The 21,616-nt window shown below is 38.6% G+C and overlaps 1 protein-coding gene across 1 annotated transcript in view; it reads right to left on the reverse strand.

The window, feature by feature from the left end:
- SAMD12 (sterile alpha motif domain containing 12) overlaps positions 1-21,616 on the reverse strand; it is a 143,768-nt gene that overhangs the window by 72,550 nt on the left and 49,602 nt on the right. Inside the window, exon 3 of the mRNA XM_053466407.1 lies at positions 9,161-9,287. Coding sequence (XP_053322382.1) covers positions 9,161-9,287 — 127 coding nt within the window. The remainder of the gene's footprint in view (positions 1-9,160; positions 9,288-21,616) is intronic.

Consider the following 21,616-nt stretch of genomic DNA (forward strand, 5'->3'; position numbering starts at 1 on the left):
TTTCTCCTACGGTCTTATTTTTGGACACGTCAGGGGAGAAGTATAAATAAAGACATTATTTTTAACAATAAACATACGCCGATTTGTCCTATTTTTGTCTGTGTCCACAGCACAAGTTTTACAATTTTTCCACAATTGACCTTCTGGGCCATTCAATAAGGTACATATGCCTGGTGATGTGTAGTTTCTACCGCAATCAATGTTATTTTTCTAACTTTTTTTTTATATAGAGGAGAGTATTTTATGCCTATGTATTAATTTCTTGAAGCAATAAGTGTATTCGCTATTCCATTATACCATCTTTATGCCCTTTTCAGAAGTGTCAGTCCCTATTTAGGAACCAAATTCCTCCCCGGATTTCCTTCTTTTCTATGAGTTCAGAATGTTTGCTGGGTATGAGGGTATCACAGTGTTCTAGACCTAAAAGTAATAAATAAAAGTTTAAAGGCCATCAAAACCAAGGACTCAACCTGAGCAGGGTGAAAAACTCCATTTTGGTCTCGAGAGGTACATTCCTTTGCCTGACAATCCAGCCATTTTGTATCAAGGGGTCTGTCACCATGGAAAACATGACCGTGAGAAGCTGAAAATGTTTACATATTGGGTGGAAAAGTGTGTAATCTATGCCCTGACTCCAGCCATATCCCTAAAATAAGTGTCTTTATTTTGGCCATTTAGAATGTTGGGCTGTACACGCTAAGTGTGGCATGATCCTCATGGGTTGGGAACGTCATAGGATAGGCTACTTGTTCTGGGGGGAGTGGCTAAATGAGAGGTCAGGGCTAGTTGCACAAAAGGGCAAGGCTAAGCATCCTTAAGTAGGCAATGAGAAGAAAGGAAAGTAGTCATGGAGGAATGTTACCTGGAGACTCCGAGGAAGCAGAGCTTAGCGCAAGTCTCTGGGTCAAACCCATAGAGTCCCCAAGTACGATGATACGCTAACATAAGTGATTTGTGTCACATTAATCTTCAAGGTGTGTAACTTTACTATACCTGAAATTTATCATCCTTAGTTCCAATGCAGTAGATTAAAAAGAAAAAAAAACACGATTGCCCGCAAGTTTAGTCCAAAAATAAATTTAAGAATTGTTCAGCTGTGATCCACATTTAATACATAACAGCTGGAAACGTTACATTCACATTTTTTTGGTGGCATTGTCTCTGCAAAAAAAATAAAAAACCTGAGCTTTGAAAAAAGGATTGAACCGCATATTTTTATTATTCAGGTGGATACGTCTGCTGTGATGTTTATCTGATAAACATAATGTGACATGTTTATATCATGCTGTTGGCTTTGGGACACAACCTGGCCCTAATAGTATTACCGAGCCACCCACACAGTTGACATCAAACGTAACATTATTTTAGGTCTTTTTCCTGAAGAAAAACAGTGCCACGGGAAACAATTATTAAGTCTGTCTATTCATCTATCTATTTATCCATCATGTATTGTCTGTCCATCCAAGGATCAAATTAAAACTGTAGGCCGTAACATGGACTACTGTCAGATATTATATTTGTACAAAATCAGCCACATCTTCCGTTAAGGCAAGAAAAAAAAGAAATGTTTTCAGCCTAAATTTGCTTCTAAGAGTCTGTTGTGTATAACTCTGAAGGGGTTATAACATTTATATTTTCAGTCCCCATGAACAGTGAAAAACAATTTCTATCGGTAGCTCTAAAGTTCTTTTATGGCAGGGTCAACATTATAATTAATTTCTTGAACTTTATTCCCCTATTTTATACTTTTAAAATTTCCTTTGCACGGTTTTAGTGCTCTGGCGCTATGTGGCAATATTTTAAATGTCAGCTTTATTCCATGTGCTATATCATTTACTTGGTTAGTGTCTATAAATGTCACACCGTGCCGTTTGCCCTGTTATTTTGCCTCTCGCTGGGTAAGCTTGGCTTTCCTTTATGACCATTGTCTACGTATTTGTATATACACGTATTTCAGTCCCCAGGATCTGGAGATGGATTTCTCATGTGTGGCGGTAAAGGTAGAACACACATATAAAAATAATCAAAATGTAACCCTTACTAGCTGCAGAAAACTGCGGCATTAGACAACATAAGGTCTAATTTAATATTATATATTTCATTTAATATTATAATTAAATGATAATTTAATATAATTTATTATTATTTTATTTAATATTATAATTAAATTATTATAATTTATTATTATTATTAACTATCGGTACTTTAAAAAAGAAAACAAGAAAGTGCCCTCAACAGAGTTTAAAAGAATTTTTTTCAAAATATAATAAAATGTTTCTTGGTCACCGGCAAAAATAATTAATGATCACGTAATCAGAAATAAGGCTGCAATTCAGCTTTCAATAGAACTCTACAGCCCCAGCCATGCTTTTTAATTGATTAACATTATGTTAAATATATGGTGATTTATAGGTATATGCGTTCTTATCGCCGTTTTGATTTTGCATACACTCGCCTCCATAAAGCACGGCAAAATATCAGGGTGCTGCATAAATCAATCATTAAAATAATAAATATAAACAAAATAAGAATAACGGATGATGGCTCAGCACGGTCTATGATTAGAATGGCTGGTGGACAAAAGGAGATACTGGGGGATAAGTGCAATCTCAAATAATTAAGGAAGAAATGGTGCTGATTTTTGTAAACAAGCAATTTATTGAGCAAAGTATACAAAAAGACATTTAAGTTTTCTATTGACAGAATCTGTTAAAGGTTTTCAGTATTCCATTTAGTTTACTTGTTACTAAAGAACCAATGGTGTAGACACACTTACATTTTTTTATGAACTTCATCAGGACTACCAGTGTGCAAAGCTGGGAACTTTCTGGCTCCAGCTACCCAGATGCAGATAGGGGGTCCCACTGACATCACAGCCTCTACGGCTTCTCTCTGGTCATGTAATGCCAGATAACTCTATGATGTCAAGACCATGGTTCCGTGGGGGCCATACCATCACTTCCAGGACTCCTTGTTCTTTCTGCTGAAGATAGTTCGTAATGATTTTGGCTGTGTGTTTGCGGTTGTTGTCATACTGAAAAATAAATTTGGGGCCAGTCAGATGCCTTCTTGGTTGTATTTCATGATGGATAAGTATCTGCCTGTACTTCTCAACAGTGAGGGGACCATTAATTATTTCCATGTCGGAGGTATGACATTTCTGCCGCAAGTCTTCCATGAAGACCCCTTCTGACTAGACTTCGCCGGACAGTAGATGGATGTACCAAGGTCCCATTGTTTTCTGTCGAAGCCGAGCCAATGGCACTGCTAGATATCTTCCAATTGCAAAGCGAAGTAAGCATGATGTGACTTTAATCTTCTGCATAAAGCTTCCTTCGCCGACCATTGGGTCTATGGCCTCACCATTGCCCATTTCTTTGTGCTTCTGCAGATGCGGTATAACTACCAGGTGTCTTGTTGCTGTGTTCCGTCTTACCATGGAGCATGACTAATGACATTAAAATGGTCTTCAGCAACCTCAACTTAGTGAGTTGAGCTTGGCTGTTCCTCAACCAGTTTCCTTCCTCCTACACATCTGTTTCTGTTAAATGATTAACAATTAACGATTGTGTTTAAACCTCCATATTAATTTGATGACCATTAACACCTGTTTGGCATAATGGTTTATTCATACACCTAACTATATGCCTACAAAAGCCCTCACTTTGCGCCAGTATACCTAGAAGAATTGATGCTGTTTGAAGGCAAAGGGTGGTCACATTAAATATTGATTTTTACTCACTTTGCATTTTGTTCAATGACAAAAATAAACTATTAACATTTCTATGTTATAGTTAATATACCAGGCACTGCATCTTTAAATCAGGCGTTACTGAAATGAAAAGATGATTCATATCCTACACCTTTTTGGAGACTAAATAGACGTTGTCCTCATCGGCACACTGGGCGGCTTCTCCGGTTCCCAGTTACAAAGACATCTTAATCAGGTTTTCACGCAGTTCCCGCTGTAGGTCTCTGGGCACGGGCTCCACGGCCTCCTCAATCCAGTCAGACGCCTAAATGCCTTCTGAGTCTCTTTTAAACATTGTCTTTCAGGCTGATTACTTTCACCTAGAATGGGCTGGCTCCCACCTATTAACCTTATCAAGCCAGGAGCAAAGAGCGCTCTAGCCTGCTATCGATACAGAAAGCCTCACTAACTCTGCCACATATATATATATATATAGTTCATTAGTTTTGCTAATTTCCTACATTTTATATACATATATATATATATATACACATACACACGTATACATTCATGAACAAATAGAATCAGCATCTCCTAATACGAGGAGCTTTTATTTCACTGCAAGCAAGACTTTCAATCCAATATACCCTGCACGAGCTGATACACTTCTGATTTACCCAGAACAGTCTGCCTTCTGCTGCCTTGCAAAGAAAAATAATAAAAATCCATTTTCCCAAATCCCCCATAAACCTCACAAGTGCTGTCCAAATGAGCAACTGAAGGGTAAAATTGGGGAGTAATAGATGTATCCAGGGTCTTTAGAATGTAAACAAGCTGTCACTGGAATAAGTGGCCCCAATTCAATGGTCTTTTTACCCGAAGAACAGAAAAAAAAATTGAAAATCACGAGCTCCATTCTCCTGGTTTTTAGCCGTAATACAGCAAAGTCTCAGGAAGACAAATTACATTGTTAGTGGGCTTGTACAGTTAACAGGCCAGGTACAAAGAGAAGGACGGCTCAATACGAGGGGATCAACTAAGAGGCAAGCAAGGCTATTGCGTACGGAATCCTGGAATTGAGTTTTACTCATACGGCCCCGCATACTTGCCATATCCCCTAATACTGGGAATTATGTCATAGCATAGAAATAAGCCTTTTAAATGTGGTGCCCTGTTAAGGGCTTTTTGTTCTGCGAGTCTACGAGACATGTATTGGGTTATGTATAAAACGGATTCTGGTGTAAAGTTTTAAAAGTTACGGAATGATCCTATGGATTGGGCCATTCCATCAGCTTCTATGCTGATCAAAGTCCTAATTTTTATATACACTATATGGACATAACTATTGTGATACCTGGCTATCACACCAACAGGGACTTTTATGTCCCCTTCAGCATACCAAGACATTTTATTATTATTATCTTTTATTTATATAGTGCCAACAATTTACGCTGGGCTTCTAACATTTTCGACAATGCCATGCTTCCAACTTTGTTGGAACAGTCTGGGGAAGACATTTTTCTATTCCAGCGTGACTGCGCCCCAGCACACAAAGCAAGCTCCATAAAGGCATGGTTGGATGAGTTTGGTGTGGAAGAACTTGTCCGGCCGCACAGAGCCCTGACCTCAACCCCATCGAACACCTTTGGGATGAACTTGGAAAGAGATTGAGATCCAGGCCTTCTCATCCAACCTCAGTGTCTGACCTCACAAACACTCTACTTGATGATTGGGGAACAATTCCCACAGAAGTCTTGTGGAAATCCTTCCCAGAAGAGTGGGACCAACTTCATATTAACGTCTATGTATTTAGAATTCAATGTCCTAAAAGTCCCTGTTGGTGTCCCTGCAGGTGTCTCAATACTTTTGTCCATTAGTGCATGTTACGTGTGTAATGTTCATGCATAACAAAAGCTTTCTCTGCATGTACATTATTTGAAGACAGTCTCTAGCTTCATGAAACAGATATTTTTAGTTCTATATACCTACTCAAATGAAAGATGCCGTGCTACAAAACGATGGGATATTATTTCATAAGTAATATGCATTTTGAACAGATGTGACGGTTCAAGGTTACTATACAAACAGCCTCATTTCAGATGCAATTATAGCCTGTCCGGCTTCAAAAGACAAACTTTTTCCTTGACGTCTCCGGTAACATCAATCTCCCAAACGTACAGGTGCTGCCATTGTGGCTGATACATGATGTCATTAATAGCGGCTAAACTGTCAATGAATGACATATCTCATTCACTGTAATTACTGTAAAAGCGTATCATCCACAAGTCACATGACGATCGTTCTAATCCACTATGGTCATATTTGTCATGACGTGTGGATAGTCAGCTCTATTTAATAGCAGACCATCCACAAGTCACATGACTAATTCATTTTAACCACAGTGACAAATCATTCTTTTCAGACAAACCTTACCGTGATTCATTAAAGTGAATCTGCCACTTTTCCCAAAGCTCCGTAAAATTAAATTTATGTTATGGAATTTGCCGATTAAAGTAAGATTTAAACCGTATACATTGGAAGCCGCCATCTTAGCTTCCTCCCCATTTAGTTATCCAGCTGGGTCCAGGATGCGTTTGTATGGGTTAAGTGAAATCGGCTGGGTTTTTAGTTTTTATTTATATACTGGCTTATTAGGCAAGAGATACCCTGAATGATCACTTACTATCCAGTAAGAATTTAACCAGAGAAATGTGTGTAAGGAGATCACTAATAGGCATGTTCAGATATGATTCAGTTCCAGACCTGAGAATCTACCTACTTAGTACAAAAAAAAAAAAAAAAGAATTGATATAAAATCTCTATTAGCCACGAAATTGTAAAATTGATGTAAAAATTAAATAAAAAATAAAAAAATATTAAGGAAATGTGATTCGAACTCAGATAATGGATTTAAGTTTTCTGCCCATCCTATAATAAATCTATATTGGGGTTTACAAGATCAAAGTGTCAGTCTGCCAGAACGCCATTAAAAACATTATATTTCTCGTATTCCATTGAACGGTTTGCAGTTTCTTTATTTTCTTGCTGTGGAATTACAGATTTTTTACATTGTTCATCCTTCTCAAAACTCGATAATGGCATCCCCTCCCTGATCACCGCTGGATCTTTTATTCTATTAATATAATGTTAATATACCCCAGAGTATCTCTGTAATTATCTATAACGTATAGCCACGTGGTGCACATCCCACAAACACATACAAATAACAACCTTTCAACCAAAACCCCCACATTCTTCGCTGCATATACACTTATCCCTGTTGTTCTATCCTCTCTCTATATATTATATCAGTGCTTTTTATATGACTTATTGTGATTTTAAATTGCATTACTTTAGTTAAAAAAATTACAAGCAACTGTAAAGTATGATATCTTAAACACCCTTACCAAACACTGATGTATTCAGAAAAGCACTCACCGCACTCAGACATTACCGCTGCAGAGCCCCTCCCCCTTTCATATATTCCAGCCAATAACTGTCCAGGAAAAAGCTCCCAAAGTATCATTTGAGACCGCAAATTAGCACTTCTGAAGCTGAAGGCATTGCAAGGAGAAGAGTACTTTGCAGGGACAGAGCCGCCTCTCTCTCTTGGGGTGGGGCCAACCACATGCTGGGGTGGGGCCAACCACAGAGTGCATTTCATTGGAGGACATTGGGATCAGGGGGGAAGTGGGCAGGGCCACACACCATTTCCCTGCCTGGAGAAAAAAGAAACTGACCCGGAGACCTAGGGAAGCGGGGTTTCATCAGGAGACTCCAGGTCAAACCCAGTGAGTTTCCAGATATGCTTGCGCATGCGGTTAAATTATTTTGCATTACTGAATGAAACACGTTGCTAAGTTGACTGTGGCTAAATTAAACCGGCAAGAACAAAAAAATACTAGTTACTCAAAGACATTAAATTGAAGGTCAGAATCTACATATTCCAGACGAAGCGCATTAATTCATTTATTAAATAGAGATTTTTTTTGTAAGCTATAAACACAAAAGCTGTTTATCTAAACAGATAACCGTTTTCTGGGTTATGAACCATTAGTACTTTTACAATGCCTTTATTGTAGTGGTTATGCTGTGGCACATTGTATAAACGGCATATTGTTCGCCGAAGCCTACAGAAATCGGAGTATATGCCTCATTAGCAAGCTTTACATTTTCACTATTTCAAATGATCATCTATTTCTGTTCTTTAGATCACAATACAATACCTACCGGCAAGAACTAAATATATATATATATATATATATATATATATATATATATATATATATATATATATATATATATATATATATATATATATACATATATATATATATACACACACACAGTATATACCCACACACAATACCGTGTATGACTTTTGACATTAAACTGCCTTCAGCAACCTTAATCAGGAGATGACCCTGGAACTCATAATATATTCAAAAGATCAAAACACATATTATAGCGACACTGGATCCATAATGCATAATGCTGGATTCATAAGCATTTAAAATAATTTTGGTGTCGACGTCACTTTAATGTGGTTTAGCTCACCTTGAATTGGTTATTTATTTAAAAAAATATATATACATTAGCACAGGTATTCCAACTGTTTTGCATCTCTGGTGTACCCACCAGATCTTTGCCACTGGTTATAATAGGGATCAGACTTTTACGGCATGCTGGAAGCTTATCTCACAATAGATCAGTTGACGGCATGCTACCACTTTTATTTTTTATGGTTATCTGCCAAGTTTTTAAGCTTTCTTTTTGGTCAGAGACCAATCAGCCGCATTATAACGTCCCCAGACACAGCCTCACATTTAAGTGTGTCTCACGTGCACATTTAATCACGCCGGACTTTCACTGAGGGAGATAGGAGAAGGATGTCCATCAATGATCTCTTGAAGCAGCATTCATAGCATTCTAAACTCAGTGTGCAAGCTACGTACAGCACACATAGTTAGCACTATAAAGGGTTAAAGGCAATTCACCAATGTAACTTTCCATTATAAAGGGCCAGCCCAGATCTTTTGGGATTACGAGGCCACTGGGCTTTCCTTTCCATAATCCATAGCGCTGTGTGTTCACAATACCTGCAAACACCTAGTTTAGTGAATAAATGTCCATCTTACTGTAGAGTTAATTGTGCTCTAAATTAAAACATGCAGGATCCTATCGCAGCAGCTCACAGAAACACGGCACAGATTTCACAATCCACGGAGTTGATATGGCTGCAAGTAACAAATAAACTTGTCAATTCCCTCTTAACCTGAAAAATGGCCATTCTTTCACTCGTTCCAGCGTTCGGTGCAAGAAGAGATACATTATACAGTAGACCTCAAACCCGCGGATACCAACGTGTTATTTTCAGTATACTATTTTGAATTGAGTGGTACCAAAATCTATGAAATGTAAATTGTAAGCAGTCAGGAAAAAGGAAGCGTTAATTACTGGGAACATCACCGGTTATATCGTGCTCCTTGAAAGACTCCTTGTAGAGCTGATACTGATTCGGACAGTGCTTCTTCAGCCACTTGCACACGTCATGCTGCGTCCAAAAGGCTACGGGTTTAGTTCCTTTCACACTGGGCTGCAAAGAAGAAAGAAAAACTGATTAAAACAAAACGAGGGGGTAGGCCAGGGAAAACGGTCTCATGTCCTGGTGCTCAAACCAAGGGAGCTGGGCCTAAGAGGGCACAGCCTGTGGCACCTGCCTAGCGTTATGCCCAGGCCAGGTATAGGTTGGAGGAGCTGGTGTTGGGGCTCCAATTGGTTTGAATAATTTAATTCCAGATTAGAGAACCCAAATCAATATAAATATAAGTAAAGAGATGCCAATCTAGTCAGGATTTTATGGACAACTCAGAACCACTATTTTTGAATATACAGGAAGATTTTAATTGGAAGAAAATGGATTCATGCCTCCTAAAGTTGTATCTAAATTACATGAACTGAACAGATTCTGGAAACAGCACATTAGTGTAGCAAACAGCTTGAAATAACTACATAACATATATGATTCATCAACTGCAATGTCACTGAGGGAATAAGCAACCATCATCGACTTGAAATGTACTTTGACCTCCTACTGCACACCCGCAGCAGGCTTTGTGAGGGAGCACAACGCAGGTATTTTCTTGAATTAGGAGCCTTACTTAGAATTAATAAATTACGTAAGAATACTAAAATTGTTTCAAGAATAAATTGGTAATTTAGCTCAAACCATCATCTTCTTGTACTACAATTTCAATCGTGAACCAGCCGAAAGCTGGAGGGACATCTAACAATCTTGGCCATCTTTCTGGCCAAGCTTCTTGACTAAATGATCATCTTGAGAAACACAAATACAAAGAAGCTGGAACAACAGATGTTAAATATTTTCACATGGAGAGCCACATCTGTCTAGAACACTCTAAACAGTAACGTAAACTTAGAATATGAAATCGTTTGCTTCCCATAGATGATCAGATTAAAGATTCCACTAATGCTACATTTATTTGGGGATCATACCTAATATATTCAATTCCCTTTTTTCCTGGTGAAAATATATATCAGCTATTTTAGGAACAAAGCCCCATACCGATATGCAAAAAGAGTATGCTTCCGGTTTCATTACTTAAACAAAAAGGGATCAGAAAGTAAATGAGAACCAATATGGAAACACATGAACTTCAGACACACACAATTCAGGAAATGAAAACCGAATCCATTTAAGTAGTTTCACAGCCGGACATGGAATACTTTCGACCACCTTCCCTGTCATGCTAGCTGTGTCTGACACTTCTATTGATCAATAATGCAGAACTTGTTGTTCTTAAGATTATAAAAGGCATAGCAAGAGAAGACATTGAATTGTACCTGCCATGTAAGATGTTACTGTACTGTAATTATGTATATAGTAGATGGTTAAAGGTATGAGCATACATGCATTTCAAGTAGCAAGAGCGTAAGGATGTAGAGATGGAGGAGAGAAAAGTATTGACATTTTGTAGCGTTTGCTCTTACAATACTTTTTTTGTTGCAGGATTTCAGAACGAGGGAATGGAAAACTACTCAGAAGAACATCCTGAAGAAGATGGAGACTTTGATGGGAGTTATGAGCAAACAAAAGGGGGTTATGGAGGAAAGAAGGGAATGTTAGGGGATGGGTGATACGGACTAGGTTTGTCTGGAGGAGGAGGTGCAGTGGAAAAGGACATAAGACCTAGAGAAGGATGTGTAAAATAAGTAAAGGAGCATGGAAGGTCTAAAGATGGAGGTGTAGTATGAAGGTATTAAGGTCCGGGAGAAGATGTACAGATGTAAAGCAAGGGAGTCTATAAAGCAGAAGGTGTTTAGGTAAAGAGATGGGATAGTTACAGAGAAAGTGGTTCAATGGTCAAGTAAGTGGTTCAAGTAAGGTTGAGGCACCTAGACATCACCAACTTGACAAGACTATTTAAATGCTCTCACCTTAGTACATCAAGTACGGTATAGACAATGCTGTCTTTTTTGTTTGGAGAGATACCGTGGAATGTGCTGGGCATGAATGTAAGGAGGGATTGCTGAAAGCATATATTTAGTGGGAGAAAGGAGGACCAGAGATAGAGAGGGAGAGAGCGAGAGAGAGGTAGAGAGACTGCTTGGTGGTTGCAGAGAGAGTATTTCCATCAGGGGTAAAGAGGGTATGCCTGCAGGGGAGATGCTTTGCCGATCTAGGATGTTGGGAGCTATGCATCTCATTCTTCCCCACACCTGGGGACCCAAAGAAACAGTCATGTCTAAAAAGTCTTTATCAGACTTGATTATTCCTTTGTTGTTGACATTGGCAGAACCACCACTCCTGAGAATTGCTGCCGAGTTGCTATTAAGGTTCATTTATTCAGTGAACAGATGATATTATATCTACCGAGTAATCAGACACTTATCAGCCTGGGAACAACTTAATGAAAAATACGGTACTTAGACTTTCTTGTATGAAATGAGAGTCTTATGCAAAAGTTTGGGGTCACGTTTCTGGCTGTAACATAATTTGCACAAAGTCTTTCTAACCATCAATTAGCTTTTTAAACTTAAACCTGGGTCAGCAAACACAACGTGCCATCGGAACACATGAGTGATAGGAGTGATAAAGGGCCTCTGTACGCTTATGGAGATATTCCATTAAAAATCTGCTGTTCCCAGCTACAATAGTCATTTACAGCATTAACCCTGTGCTGGATTTCTGATCCAGTTAATGGACAGAAAATTGCTTTTCTATCAAAAACAAGGACATTTCTATGCGGCCCCAAACTTTTGAACTGTAGTGTATATATCGTAACGACTGAAAACATTAACCTTCTGAGTTCTGGAGGATGAACAAAATTATAGTAGAGGTTAAATTATCAGATAGAAAGCCATTAAAAGCTATTCTAGAGTAACATTCAACCTCAATTTTTAAATTTTTGTTACAAATATAAACCAGAGCTCGAACTATAGCGGATCCCCTGTAACCATACAAAGTCTTTGCCATTCAGACATAATTTAAAGTGCAATTTAAAAGCCATATTTATACCAAAAAAAACACAACTTAATGCATCTTGCTCATGTTGAGATGCATTATCCGCTTAAACATTTTCCTACATATGTAATGCAATGTACGGTTAGTTACAAACTAAGTCAGGTACAAAGCGCAATGAAAGTGCTCTATTCAGATGATAATCCTCTCTCTTTTTCTTGCTCAGATTCACATTTTTTTTATTTATTTATTCTTACAAACATTTCAAGAAAATTTGGGTAAAAAATAACATCACAAATGAAACTTATGCAAAAATGTTTGTACCGAGGCAGACTTTTTTTAAAATGGCAGAATGCAGAGAAATAAATTGAACATACATGTACCGAAGCATATCTGGAGCGCGATCCTAAATTGAGAATAAACTAAATTTAGAACACCATACTTCAGAAAAAAAAAACATCCTCATGCACGGTGTATACTGAGAAAATCAATAGGATATACAGGTAACCCTGATCCAATCTATTACAAACAAATCAATGCTAATAGGATGTTCACAAAATGCATTTACAGTATTATAAAGTAAATTAATAAAACTTAATAAAATTGTGGGTTTTTTTAGGGAAAAAAACTTCAGAGCTATGCAACTTTTATAAATAATACTAATATATATATATCTATCTATCTATATCTATCTAGATATATATATTAATCTATCCACTTATTTGTACATTGCAGAGGTGACCTCTAACGACTAATTTATCAGGAAAAACTACAGTATAACACATAAAGGATATATTGAACATACACACCAAGAGATTAATTTGAATACATTAATACAAAATCAAAACATTTTGTAAATATACTAAAGAAGAGACCTCCGAGGTCCTGAAAGCTTGTGCAATTCTCTTTTTCTAGGTTGGCACAATAGAAGGTGTTACCATTGGCTGAAGATTCCACAAAGATATCACAAAGAAGCAGCATCTCTGTCATTTTGTCCTAAAATTGTGTAGCAGCGGGAAACACTGAAGTACTTGTAATATAACACATATATTTAATCGGGATAGAAAGAGCACTTATTAATCTCTTTAACCGGACCAATCATTTTATTCTCTTATTATCATCCGTACACATATTTATACCTGGGAACTCTCAGGGTTTTAACCCTCGAGTCTCAGGGTAGTTGCCCCGATCTCAGGGTCACACAGTCCTTCTTATTCTACCCTGCTGTGATCATATAGAAGACTCCCAATTGGTGCTTCTGTTCCAGTATGTAATTGTTGCTATCACTGCTTCAATACACTCGATTAAGTGTATCTTTAAATAATGACAGGTCAAGGTTTCCATTGCTATTAGAGACATTTGGGTAGTCACTACACAGAATCTTTACGATGGGCTATTAACGGGTTAATATTTAAAGAGTCTCAGGGTCAGCTCAGTTAGAAAGTTCCACATACAATTCTAAGCCGAGGATGACAACCACATCAACAACCACATCTAATGTAAAATTTTCACCATTCGCTTTATTGCTACCCAGTTAAGTCCGTGCTAACCGCAATGAATACCCAACTTTCCAACTGAATTCACAAAGACGTTGCCACAACCAAGATGGCAGAGAGTTCCTCTCAACTCCGGTGTCCAGTGTTACTTACAATACATTGTCTACTGATTCGGTGCAATTGTACATCATTTTCCATCGATTTCAGTCTTAAAAACTGCATGCATTTTATGTAAACATTTCTATATACGGTATTTTAAAAAATAGATCATTGTCCCAGGTGTTTTTTAAACAAGGGAGACCATCAGTTTGGGGATTTCAGTTAGTGTAAAGAACAAATCTGGGTATATTCAGTCATTCTCAGAAACTGAACATTTTTATTCTGCGTAATTCCGTATTTTCATTTATTATACATGAAGCAAATCCATACAGTTTTACACTAAACACTAATACAGTGTAATTCCTAAGAGGTTTACAAGGATTTATTGGATAACTGAGCTTATTTATACAATGTATACACTGATACAGCATAGGCTTATTGGTAAAGACTATAGGAAGACTGTAATATGATATTTTATTTGACTTAAAGGTTTACACAAGGGAAAAAAAGTACTAGACTTGGCTTTAACCACCAAGGGCCCAATGGAATGTTTCTTCTATTCCATCCACCTGAAGGATTCTGCTGCCGATGCCAAAAACTAATAAAACCCTAAAACTAATAATCAGGGTGTACAAAACTGCCTATATTTAAATATAAAATGCACGCTCGCATTCCCTGGCTCAGCTGCGGATACGATATCCCAGCACATATATTAACAGAACCATCTTAAGATGGATAATCACAATACGTTTTTGACTCTCCATGTGAAGCCCTGCTTCCCTGGGTCTCCGGGTCACTCTCCTATTTCTCTGTGCAGAGTGGCGGTGTTTAGCCGTGCCCACTCTCCACCCTCTCCCTGCCCACTTCCAGCTTTCTAGGGCTATTACCTAGCCACGCTGTCTGCATTTACAAACTTTTAGAAAAAAATGGGTCATTCTGAAGAGCTCGGTGAAGCGTGGTACTGGGATAGGAGGCAACCTTTGTAATAAGTCAGTTCGTGAAATTTCATCCCTACTAGATATTTCATGGTCAACTGTAAGTGGTATTATTGGAAAGTGGAAGCATTTAGCGCAAGTCACAGAGTGGGGTCACAGAGTGCTAAGGCGCATAGTGCGTAAAAGTCATCAAGCACCATGACTCCACATCTGAGGAGTTTCAAACTTTCACTGACATTAATATCAGCACAACAACTGTGCTTCATGGAATGGGTTTCCATGGCCAAGCAGCTGCATGCAAGCCTCAAATCACCATGGGTTTGGAGAACATTACCATAAAGACATGGTTGGATGGGTCTGATGTGAAAGAACTTGACCAGCCGCACAGAGCCCTGACCTCAACCCCATCGAACACCTTTGGGATGAACCGGAGGCCTTCTGACTTCTTCTACTGGATGAATTCCCACAGAAACTCACCAAGATCTTGTGTAAAGCCTTCACAGAAGAGCAGAAGCTGGTACTGCTGGTACTGCTGTAAAGGGGGGGGGGACTACATATTAATGTCTATGTATTTAGAATGCGGTGTCATAAAAGTCCGTTGGTGTAATGATCAGGTGTCCGAATACTTTTGTCCATACACACACATTATATATGCCTGCCGTGTCACTATATTTAAAATGTAAACAAAAGTTCCTAACTTTACTACACATTAGTACACTATCTGAATGAAAATTGTAGTAGATCTTAAGCGAGGAGACAGAGACACCAGGAAATATATTGAATTAACGGTTAGGTGTACCCTATCATCAGGCAGTCAGACTCTAACCATCTAATCAAAATCAGATTGCCATCCGTGGCAAGACGCAATAATATTATAGGTTGCCACTGGAGAAATGCGAAACCAGTAAACACAAACTCAATTACAGAAGAAAACACCGCACACGCGTTAAAGGGAGCCTGTCATTCAGGGATGTTATGATTCCAACACTGACAGCACTGAGTGGGTTTGCTTTAAAGGGATGCAAGGTTTTGTTTATATCTGTCAACATTGTGCTGAATACAGATGTGACAACTCAAGCCATTGTTTGCACTTTAATACAAATGTATATTTGCGGTGTCCCTTTAAATATCGGTGGGATCTGTTTACAAAAGCATGGGGGTCCTGCAGAATCCTCCTTCCACCAGCTAAATGCCCTGCAGGAGATGTGTTTGAACCCCCGTAGATGATGGCTCCAGCGCTGACCGGGGAGTCTATTCAGAGCCCCCCGCACACGTGTGGACAGCGCTGCCATTGGTTTCAAAGGGAGAGCATTTCTGCCACTGACTGAGTGCTAAAAGCAGCCAATCGGTGGCAACAACAGTCGGACATTGGAGGAAGAGGGAAGCTGCTGCAGCAGGGCAGCCTCTTCTGCGTCAGGTGTTTTTATTCCCGTTTGTTTGTTTCGGAAGGTTAATATTAAAAAACACTCTCTCCAAACTTGATCTGGGATCTACTTCTTCAAATGGATATGCATGTCTCGTACTCCAAACTTAATGTGAGTGCACTGGGGGGATTCCACCTAAAAGCCCATATCTCTGCAATATTTCACTATATCTGCTTTTCTTTTTATTATATGTCCTTCTACGTTGGATATCTGAGACTAAACTACAACATATAATTGGGTAAATTATTATTTTCTATTGAAGCCCACCATATTACTCGTCTGCCCATAGATATTGGTGCTGCTGGTATATTTCATAGTTTATGTTATATTACTTAATTTTTAGACCTGCTAAGTAACAGATGATTGTTATTACATCCCGATATGTAAAACCATAGAATTCAAAGAGGGAGTGCTTTCTTTTTCACACGGCTGTACCATCTGCCCACCATGCGCCATCTTGTCCAGAGACACGTGAGATATTTATGTCCCATTAAACTACTCACATTTTCAAGTTGGCAAAGTTTATATAAATTATAAAACATACGGTATAAACAATGCTTAATAAGTGTGTAGTATACATTTAAATAGCGAGCATCAGGAATTAAAAGTCTCACAGATTTATTAATAAGAGTAGAATAATCAAACATGATTTTGTTGCTGAAGTACCAATAGCGTATGAATTATTAAAAAGGACAGGATTTAAACAAACTAAAAAGGTCTCACAAGATATAAACACACTATATATATATATATATTACATAGTTTAGTAAGAGGGATACTTTATTATCATCACCACATATAATATACAGCTAATTAGTCACCCTCGAGGTGACCCTTGGGTTTTTTTACTCCCCTGTTCAACTGCCATTTAGATATTTTGATTGTTTTGCTCAATTATTATAATTTTAGGCAATGCCAATAAAAATTGAGTTTTAATTATCAATTCTGTTTCCATTTGAAATTAGTAGTATTTACCCTTTTTGAGATTTATTTTCAGTGATACAATCGTTTTAGTAGTTATTATTTGTAACTTTTTATAATCATATAAAACTGGTTTGTGCCATGTCCCTGGATTTTATTTTAAGTATCTAACCCTGCAGTTCTAGAGGTAACATTTATTTAGGTACATTTTCCATTTCAGCGCGATATTAATGGAACGAAATACGGAGCCGGCTTTTATTTTTCGGTAATTAGGGAGATCGGTCATAGGTGAATTTTGACACAAATCCCCCCTCAGCTGAAATGCAGCGTACAGCGTACGAGGTGTTGGGAAAAGATAATTGGCACGCTGCATTACAGGCATAGATCGAATTTATCCTTAAAGGAAATCTCATACAAAAGTTCAGAAGAAAGAAAAACATTTCAAAAGAAAGCAATTTCCTTTGATACTAACAAATATATATATATTGGACATGTACAAACGGGCTAAAAACGATTCAGACACATTTTTCGGGTGGTTATTGGCCCATTTGCTTTCAGGCAACGCATTTAGTTCCCTGCACATTCAGAAAGCATGAGAGACATTGGGCAAGAATGAGAGTGTGAGTGAATGTGGGCGCTTTTGGAGTTTTATTTTCCAGTTTGTGGGCAGTCTGGCCTCTTTTTGGGGGTTCACCGAATTTACCGAAAGCACAAGTTTAATTATATATATATATATATATATATATATATATATATATATATATATATATACATACATACATATATATATATATATATATACACATATACACCGTATTGGCTGGGATATAGGCTGCACCCGAATATAGGCCGCACCCTAAAAGTTTGGTGCTTTTTTAAAGAAAAAGTTTTGTAATAGATATGCTGCCACTCTGCCCCCCCGAGATATGATGCCACTCTGCCCCCCCACCCCGAGATATGCTGCCACTCTGTCCTCCCCCCCTCGAGATATGCTGCCACTCTGCCCCCCCCCCCGACTTACCAGAGCAGACTCCCGGGTGTCTTGCGGGGCCAGCGGGGGACATCTATGTAATACGCGTATACAACTTCCGGTGCCAGCACTCAGCGGAAGTGCCGGCACTGGAAGTTGTATACACGTATTGCGTAGATTTCCCCCGCCGGCCACTCGGGAGTCTGCTCTGGTAAGTCTTGGGGGCAGAGGTAAAACGCATCGTGCGGACGTTCACCGGCTGCGGCGATGCGCGTAAACAACCACGTCTGCACGATGTGCTTTAACAATCTCCCTTGCCGGGACTCCCCCCGTGGAAAGTGCCGGCAGGGGAGGCTGTCTGAGCGTATCAGAGAGTAGGATACAGGTCCCCAGCACCGCTGTGGGGGATCTGTATCCTAACCCCGCTGCCTGCCCAGCGCCCGGAACTGCATGTCCCGGGTGTCGGGCGCTAGACCCCGAATATAGGCCGCACCCCCACTTTAAAGACTTAAAGTGGGGGAAAAAGTGCGGCCTATTTTCGGGCAAATACGGTATATATATATATATATATATATATATATATATATATATATCAAATAAGAGATGGAATAAGTATCTTGTGATAATACCTTTTTTATTGGACTAACAGAATTATGGAATGACAAGCTTTCGGGGCTTCTCTCTCTCTCTCTCTCTCTATATATATATATATATATATATATACACACACACATATAAAAAACATATATAACTTGACGGCTGATAAGAACCAATTGGCCCATCTAGTCTGCCCATATTTAGTTTTTTTTACTAATAACATTCTCTCTATAAGTTTAATAAAGCACACTGCAATGTGACAACCAGGTGGTTAAACATCTTGGAGACTGTTCTCTTCTGCTAATAATGCTGATAAGGGCCACAACATACATCTGAATTTAAAAAGGAAGCAATTTGTACATTTGGTCATATTTAAAGTTAGAAGCAGACGTCTGCTGGCATTTTATTTATTATACCATCTTGTTAATATTTCATACAACAGCTTCCTAGCTTGCGGAGAACTTGCGCATATTGATTTGAAGGCAGTAGAAATGTTTCTTACAACAACAATGGATTCCAGGCTATTCAGGTATGCTTTCAATTCCATACAAGCTAATCAAAATGGTCTCCCTTTATTCTGAGCGACTGCGTGGAATGCTGTTCTTTACCCAATCTAAATGTACTCTTTGTTATATTGCTTTGTATTTCAAGAGACTTAAAAAAAAAAAAAAATCAAAAGCACTAGATCAGAAGTACAACCTAATTTCATGCTCTGTTTGCCCCATTGTTCAAAGCAAACCATATTCAGATCTTTAATTCTCATGCTGTGACAAACATCTCCACGTATAAACACATATTTCTGACGATGTTAGGTTTGAGCCCTCATTCGAACTGCGGATATGGCATAGCATTTATTCTGGTGCTATAACTTAGGCCACGTTTAATAATATTTGACAGACAGAACTTTTTTTTTTACTTGTACTATAAAGCTCGCAAATAAATAGTTGGCTCTTGCCCTTTTAGAAGATAACAGCTCAAAATTCAGGAGCTTCTTTTTGTCCATTGATGCCTGTCTTGTCTGAAGTAAGAACTTTCTGAATTCAGTTTAACAGTGCTATCAGGGTCAAGCTTAAGGTTATTGGCTCCTGGGTGCAATATATCTTTGGTGCCCCCCCATAACTTAAACACATGCAGATACTAACACGCAAACTCACCACTCACCCTAAAACCATATACTTACACGCGCCATCTCCTTCATTCTTCTTTTTGGACCACTAACCCTAGGCTCACCCCTGACACTAACAGCATACAGTAGCCCACATGTGTTCTGACACCAAGAAACATAGTCACACACGCCAACTCCATATACTAACACATACAGTTACATGCACACACATATACAGTATACACTCATACATACTAACACCATACACTTTCACACACGCTAACATATTATATAGGGCTGAAACAACTAATCGATAAAATCGATAATAATCGATAATGAAAATCGTTGCCAACGAATTTCATCATCGATTAATCGGATCGATTTTTATCGATTATAAAAAAGAGGTTTTTTACAAAGCAAATGCTCTGAAAAACTCCTCTCCTTATATAATCCGACCTCAAACAGAGATCGGATTATAACACCGGAATCCAGATCCCCCGCAACGCTGCAGGGGACCTGGATTCCCCTCACTGTCGGCCGGTCTCTCACTTCCGTTTCTCTTAAACCAGAGTGGTGTTTGGGAGGGGGAGGAGCCAGAGTGGTGTATGGGAGGGGAGGAGCCAGAGTGGTGTATGGGAGGGGGAGGAGCCAGAGTGGTTTATGGGTGAGTTATAGTGGTGTATGGGGGGTATTATGAATTTTTAGGGCATATAGGGGGTATAAGGCATATGGATATTAGGCATATCAGGGGGGTATAAACATATCTGGGGGTAAAAGGTATATCAAGGGGCTCAGTGGCATATAGGGGGTATAAGACATCGATATTAGGCATACCAGGGGGGCATAAAACAAATCTGGGGGTAAAAGGTATATCAGGGGGCTCAGTTGCATATCACTGGCATATAAGGAGTATAAGGCATATCAGGGGCACAGTGGCATATCAGGGGGCACAGTGGAATCTGGCATATAAGAGGTATAAGGCATATATGGGGGCAGAGTGGCAAGCTGGGGGTCAGATGTGCATAACTGGGGGCAGTTTGGTAAATAAAAAAATTTAAACAAGGCTTTTTTCTCAGTTTTTATTAAATATGAAAAATAGTTAACATATGAATTAATATTTACTAATAACTTTGTATTAAAACCTAGTTTGAGAAGCACTGTGTTTGGGTTCTTGTAGCTTTTATTATTATGTCAGTAAAATAAGAAGGTGAATAGAGAGAGGCCATTGCAATAAAGAGATGAAAGTGTAAATTGTACGTTTTTTATTGCAATTTTTCTTCAATTTAAAATAATGTATTTTTTTATCCGATTAATCGATTAATCGACAAAATAATCGGCCAACTAATCGATTATTAAAATAATCGTTAGTTGCAGCCCTAATATTATATATTGACATACATTCATGCCAACAAAATACACTCACACACATACTTATGCCATATACTAATAGACACATACTCTACTGCCATCCAGTAACACATGCTAACCTCATACAGTCACAGAGACTTGCTAACACACATTCTACCACCATACAGCAACACTCACTCTAACACCGTAGACACACTCTCTCTCTTTCTCCCTCGCATTGCTCACAGCCCTGTTTTCACTGCAGCTCACACTGATGTCCCTCGTTGAAATGTTGTGAGGTTTGCTGTAATGTTTAACTTTTTATAGGTACTTGTTGAGGGCTGCCAGATAGTGTTGTGTGTGTGGCAGGAAGAGACCTAAGTAGTCTTGACAGCTTGCAGTCTAATGCAATTGAGTTACCAACATAACCATCATCTTTACTGCATTGCTTTTTGCAACTCCAATATGTTATTACAAGCAAAACGGGTCTATACATCTATCAGTGCGAAATTACTTTTGAAAGTTCTAGTTTTAAGAAACAAAACAATT

This window comes from Spea bombifrons, chromosome 5, assembly GCF_027358695.1.
Source record: "Spea bombifrons isolate aSpeBom1 chromosome 5, aSpeBom1.2.pri, whole genome shotgun sequence".
In the NCBI taxonomy this organism is placed as follows: domain Eukaryota; kingdom Metazoa; phylum Chordata; class Amphibia; order Anura; family Pelobatidae; genus Spea; species Spea bombifrons.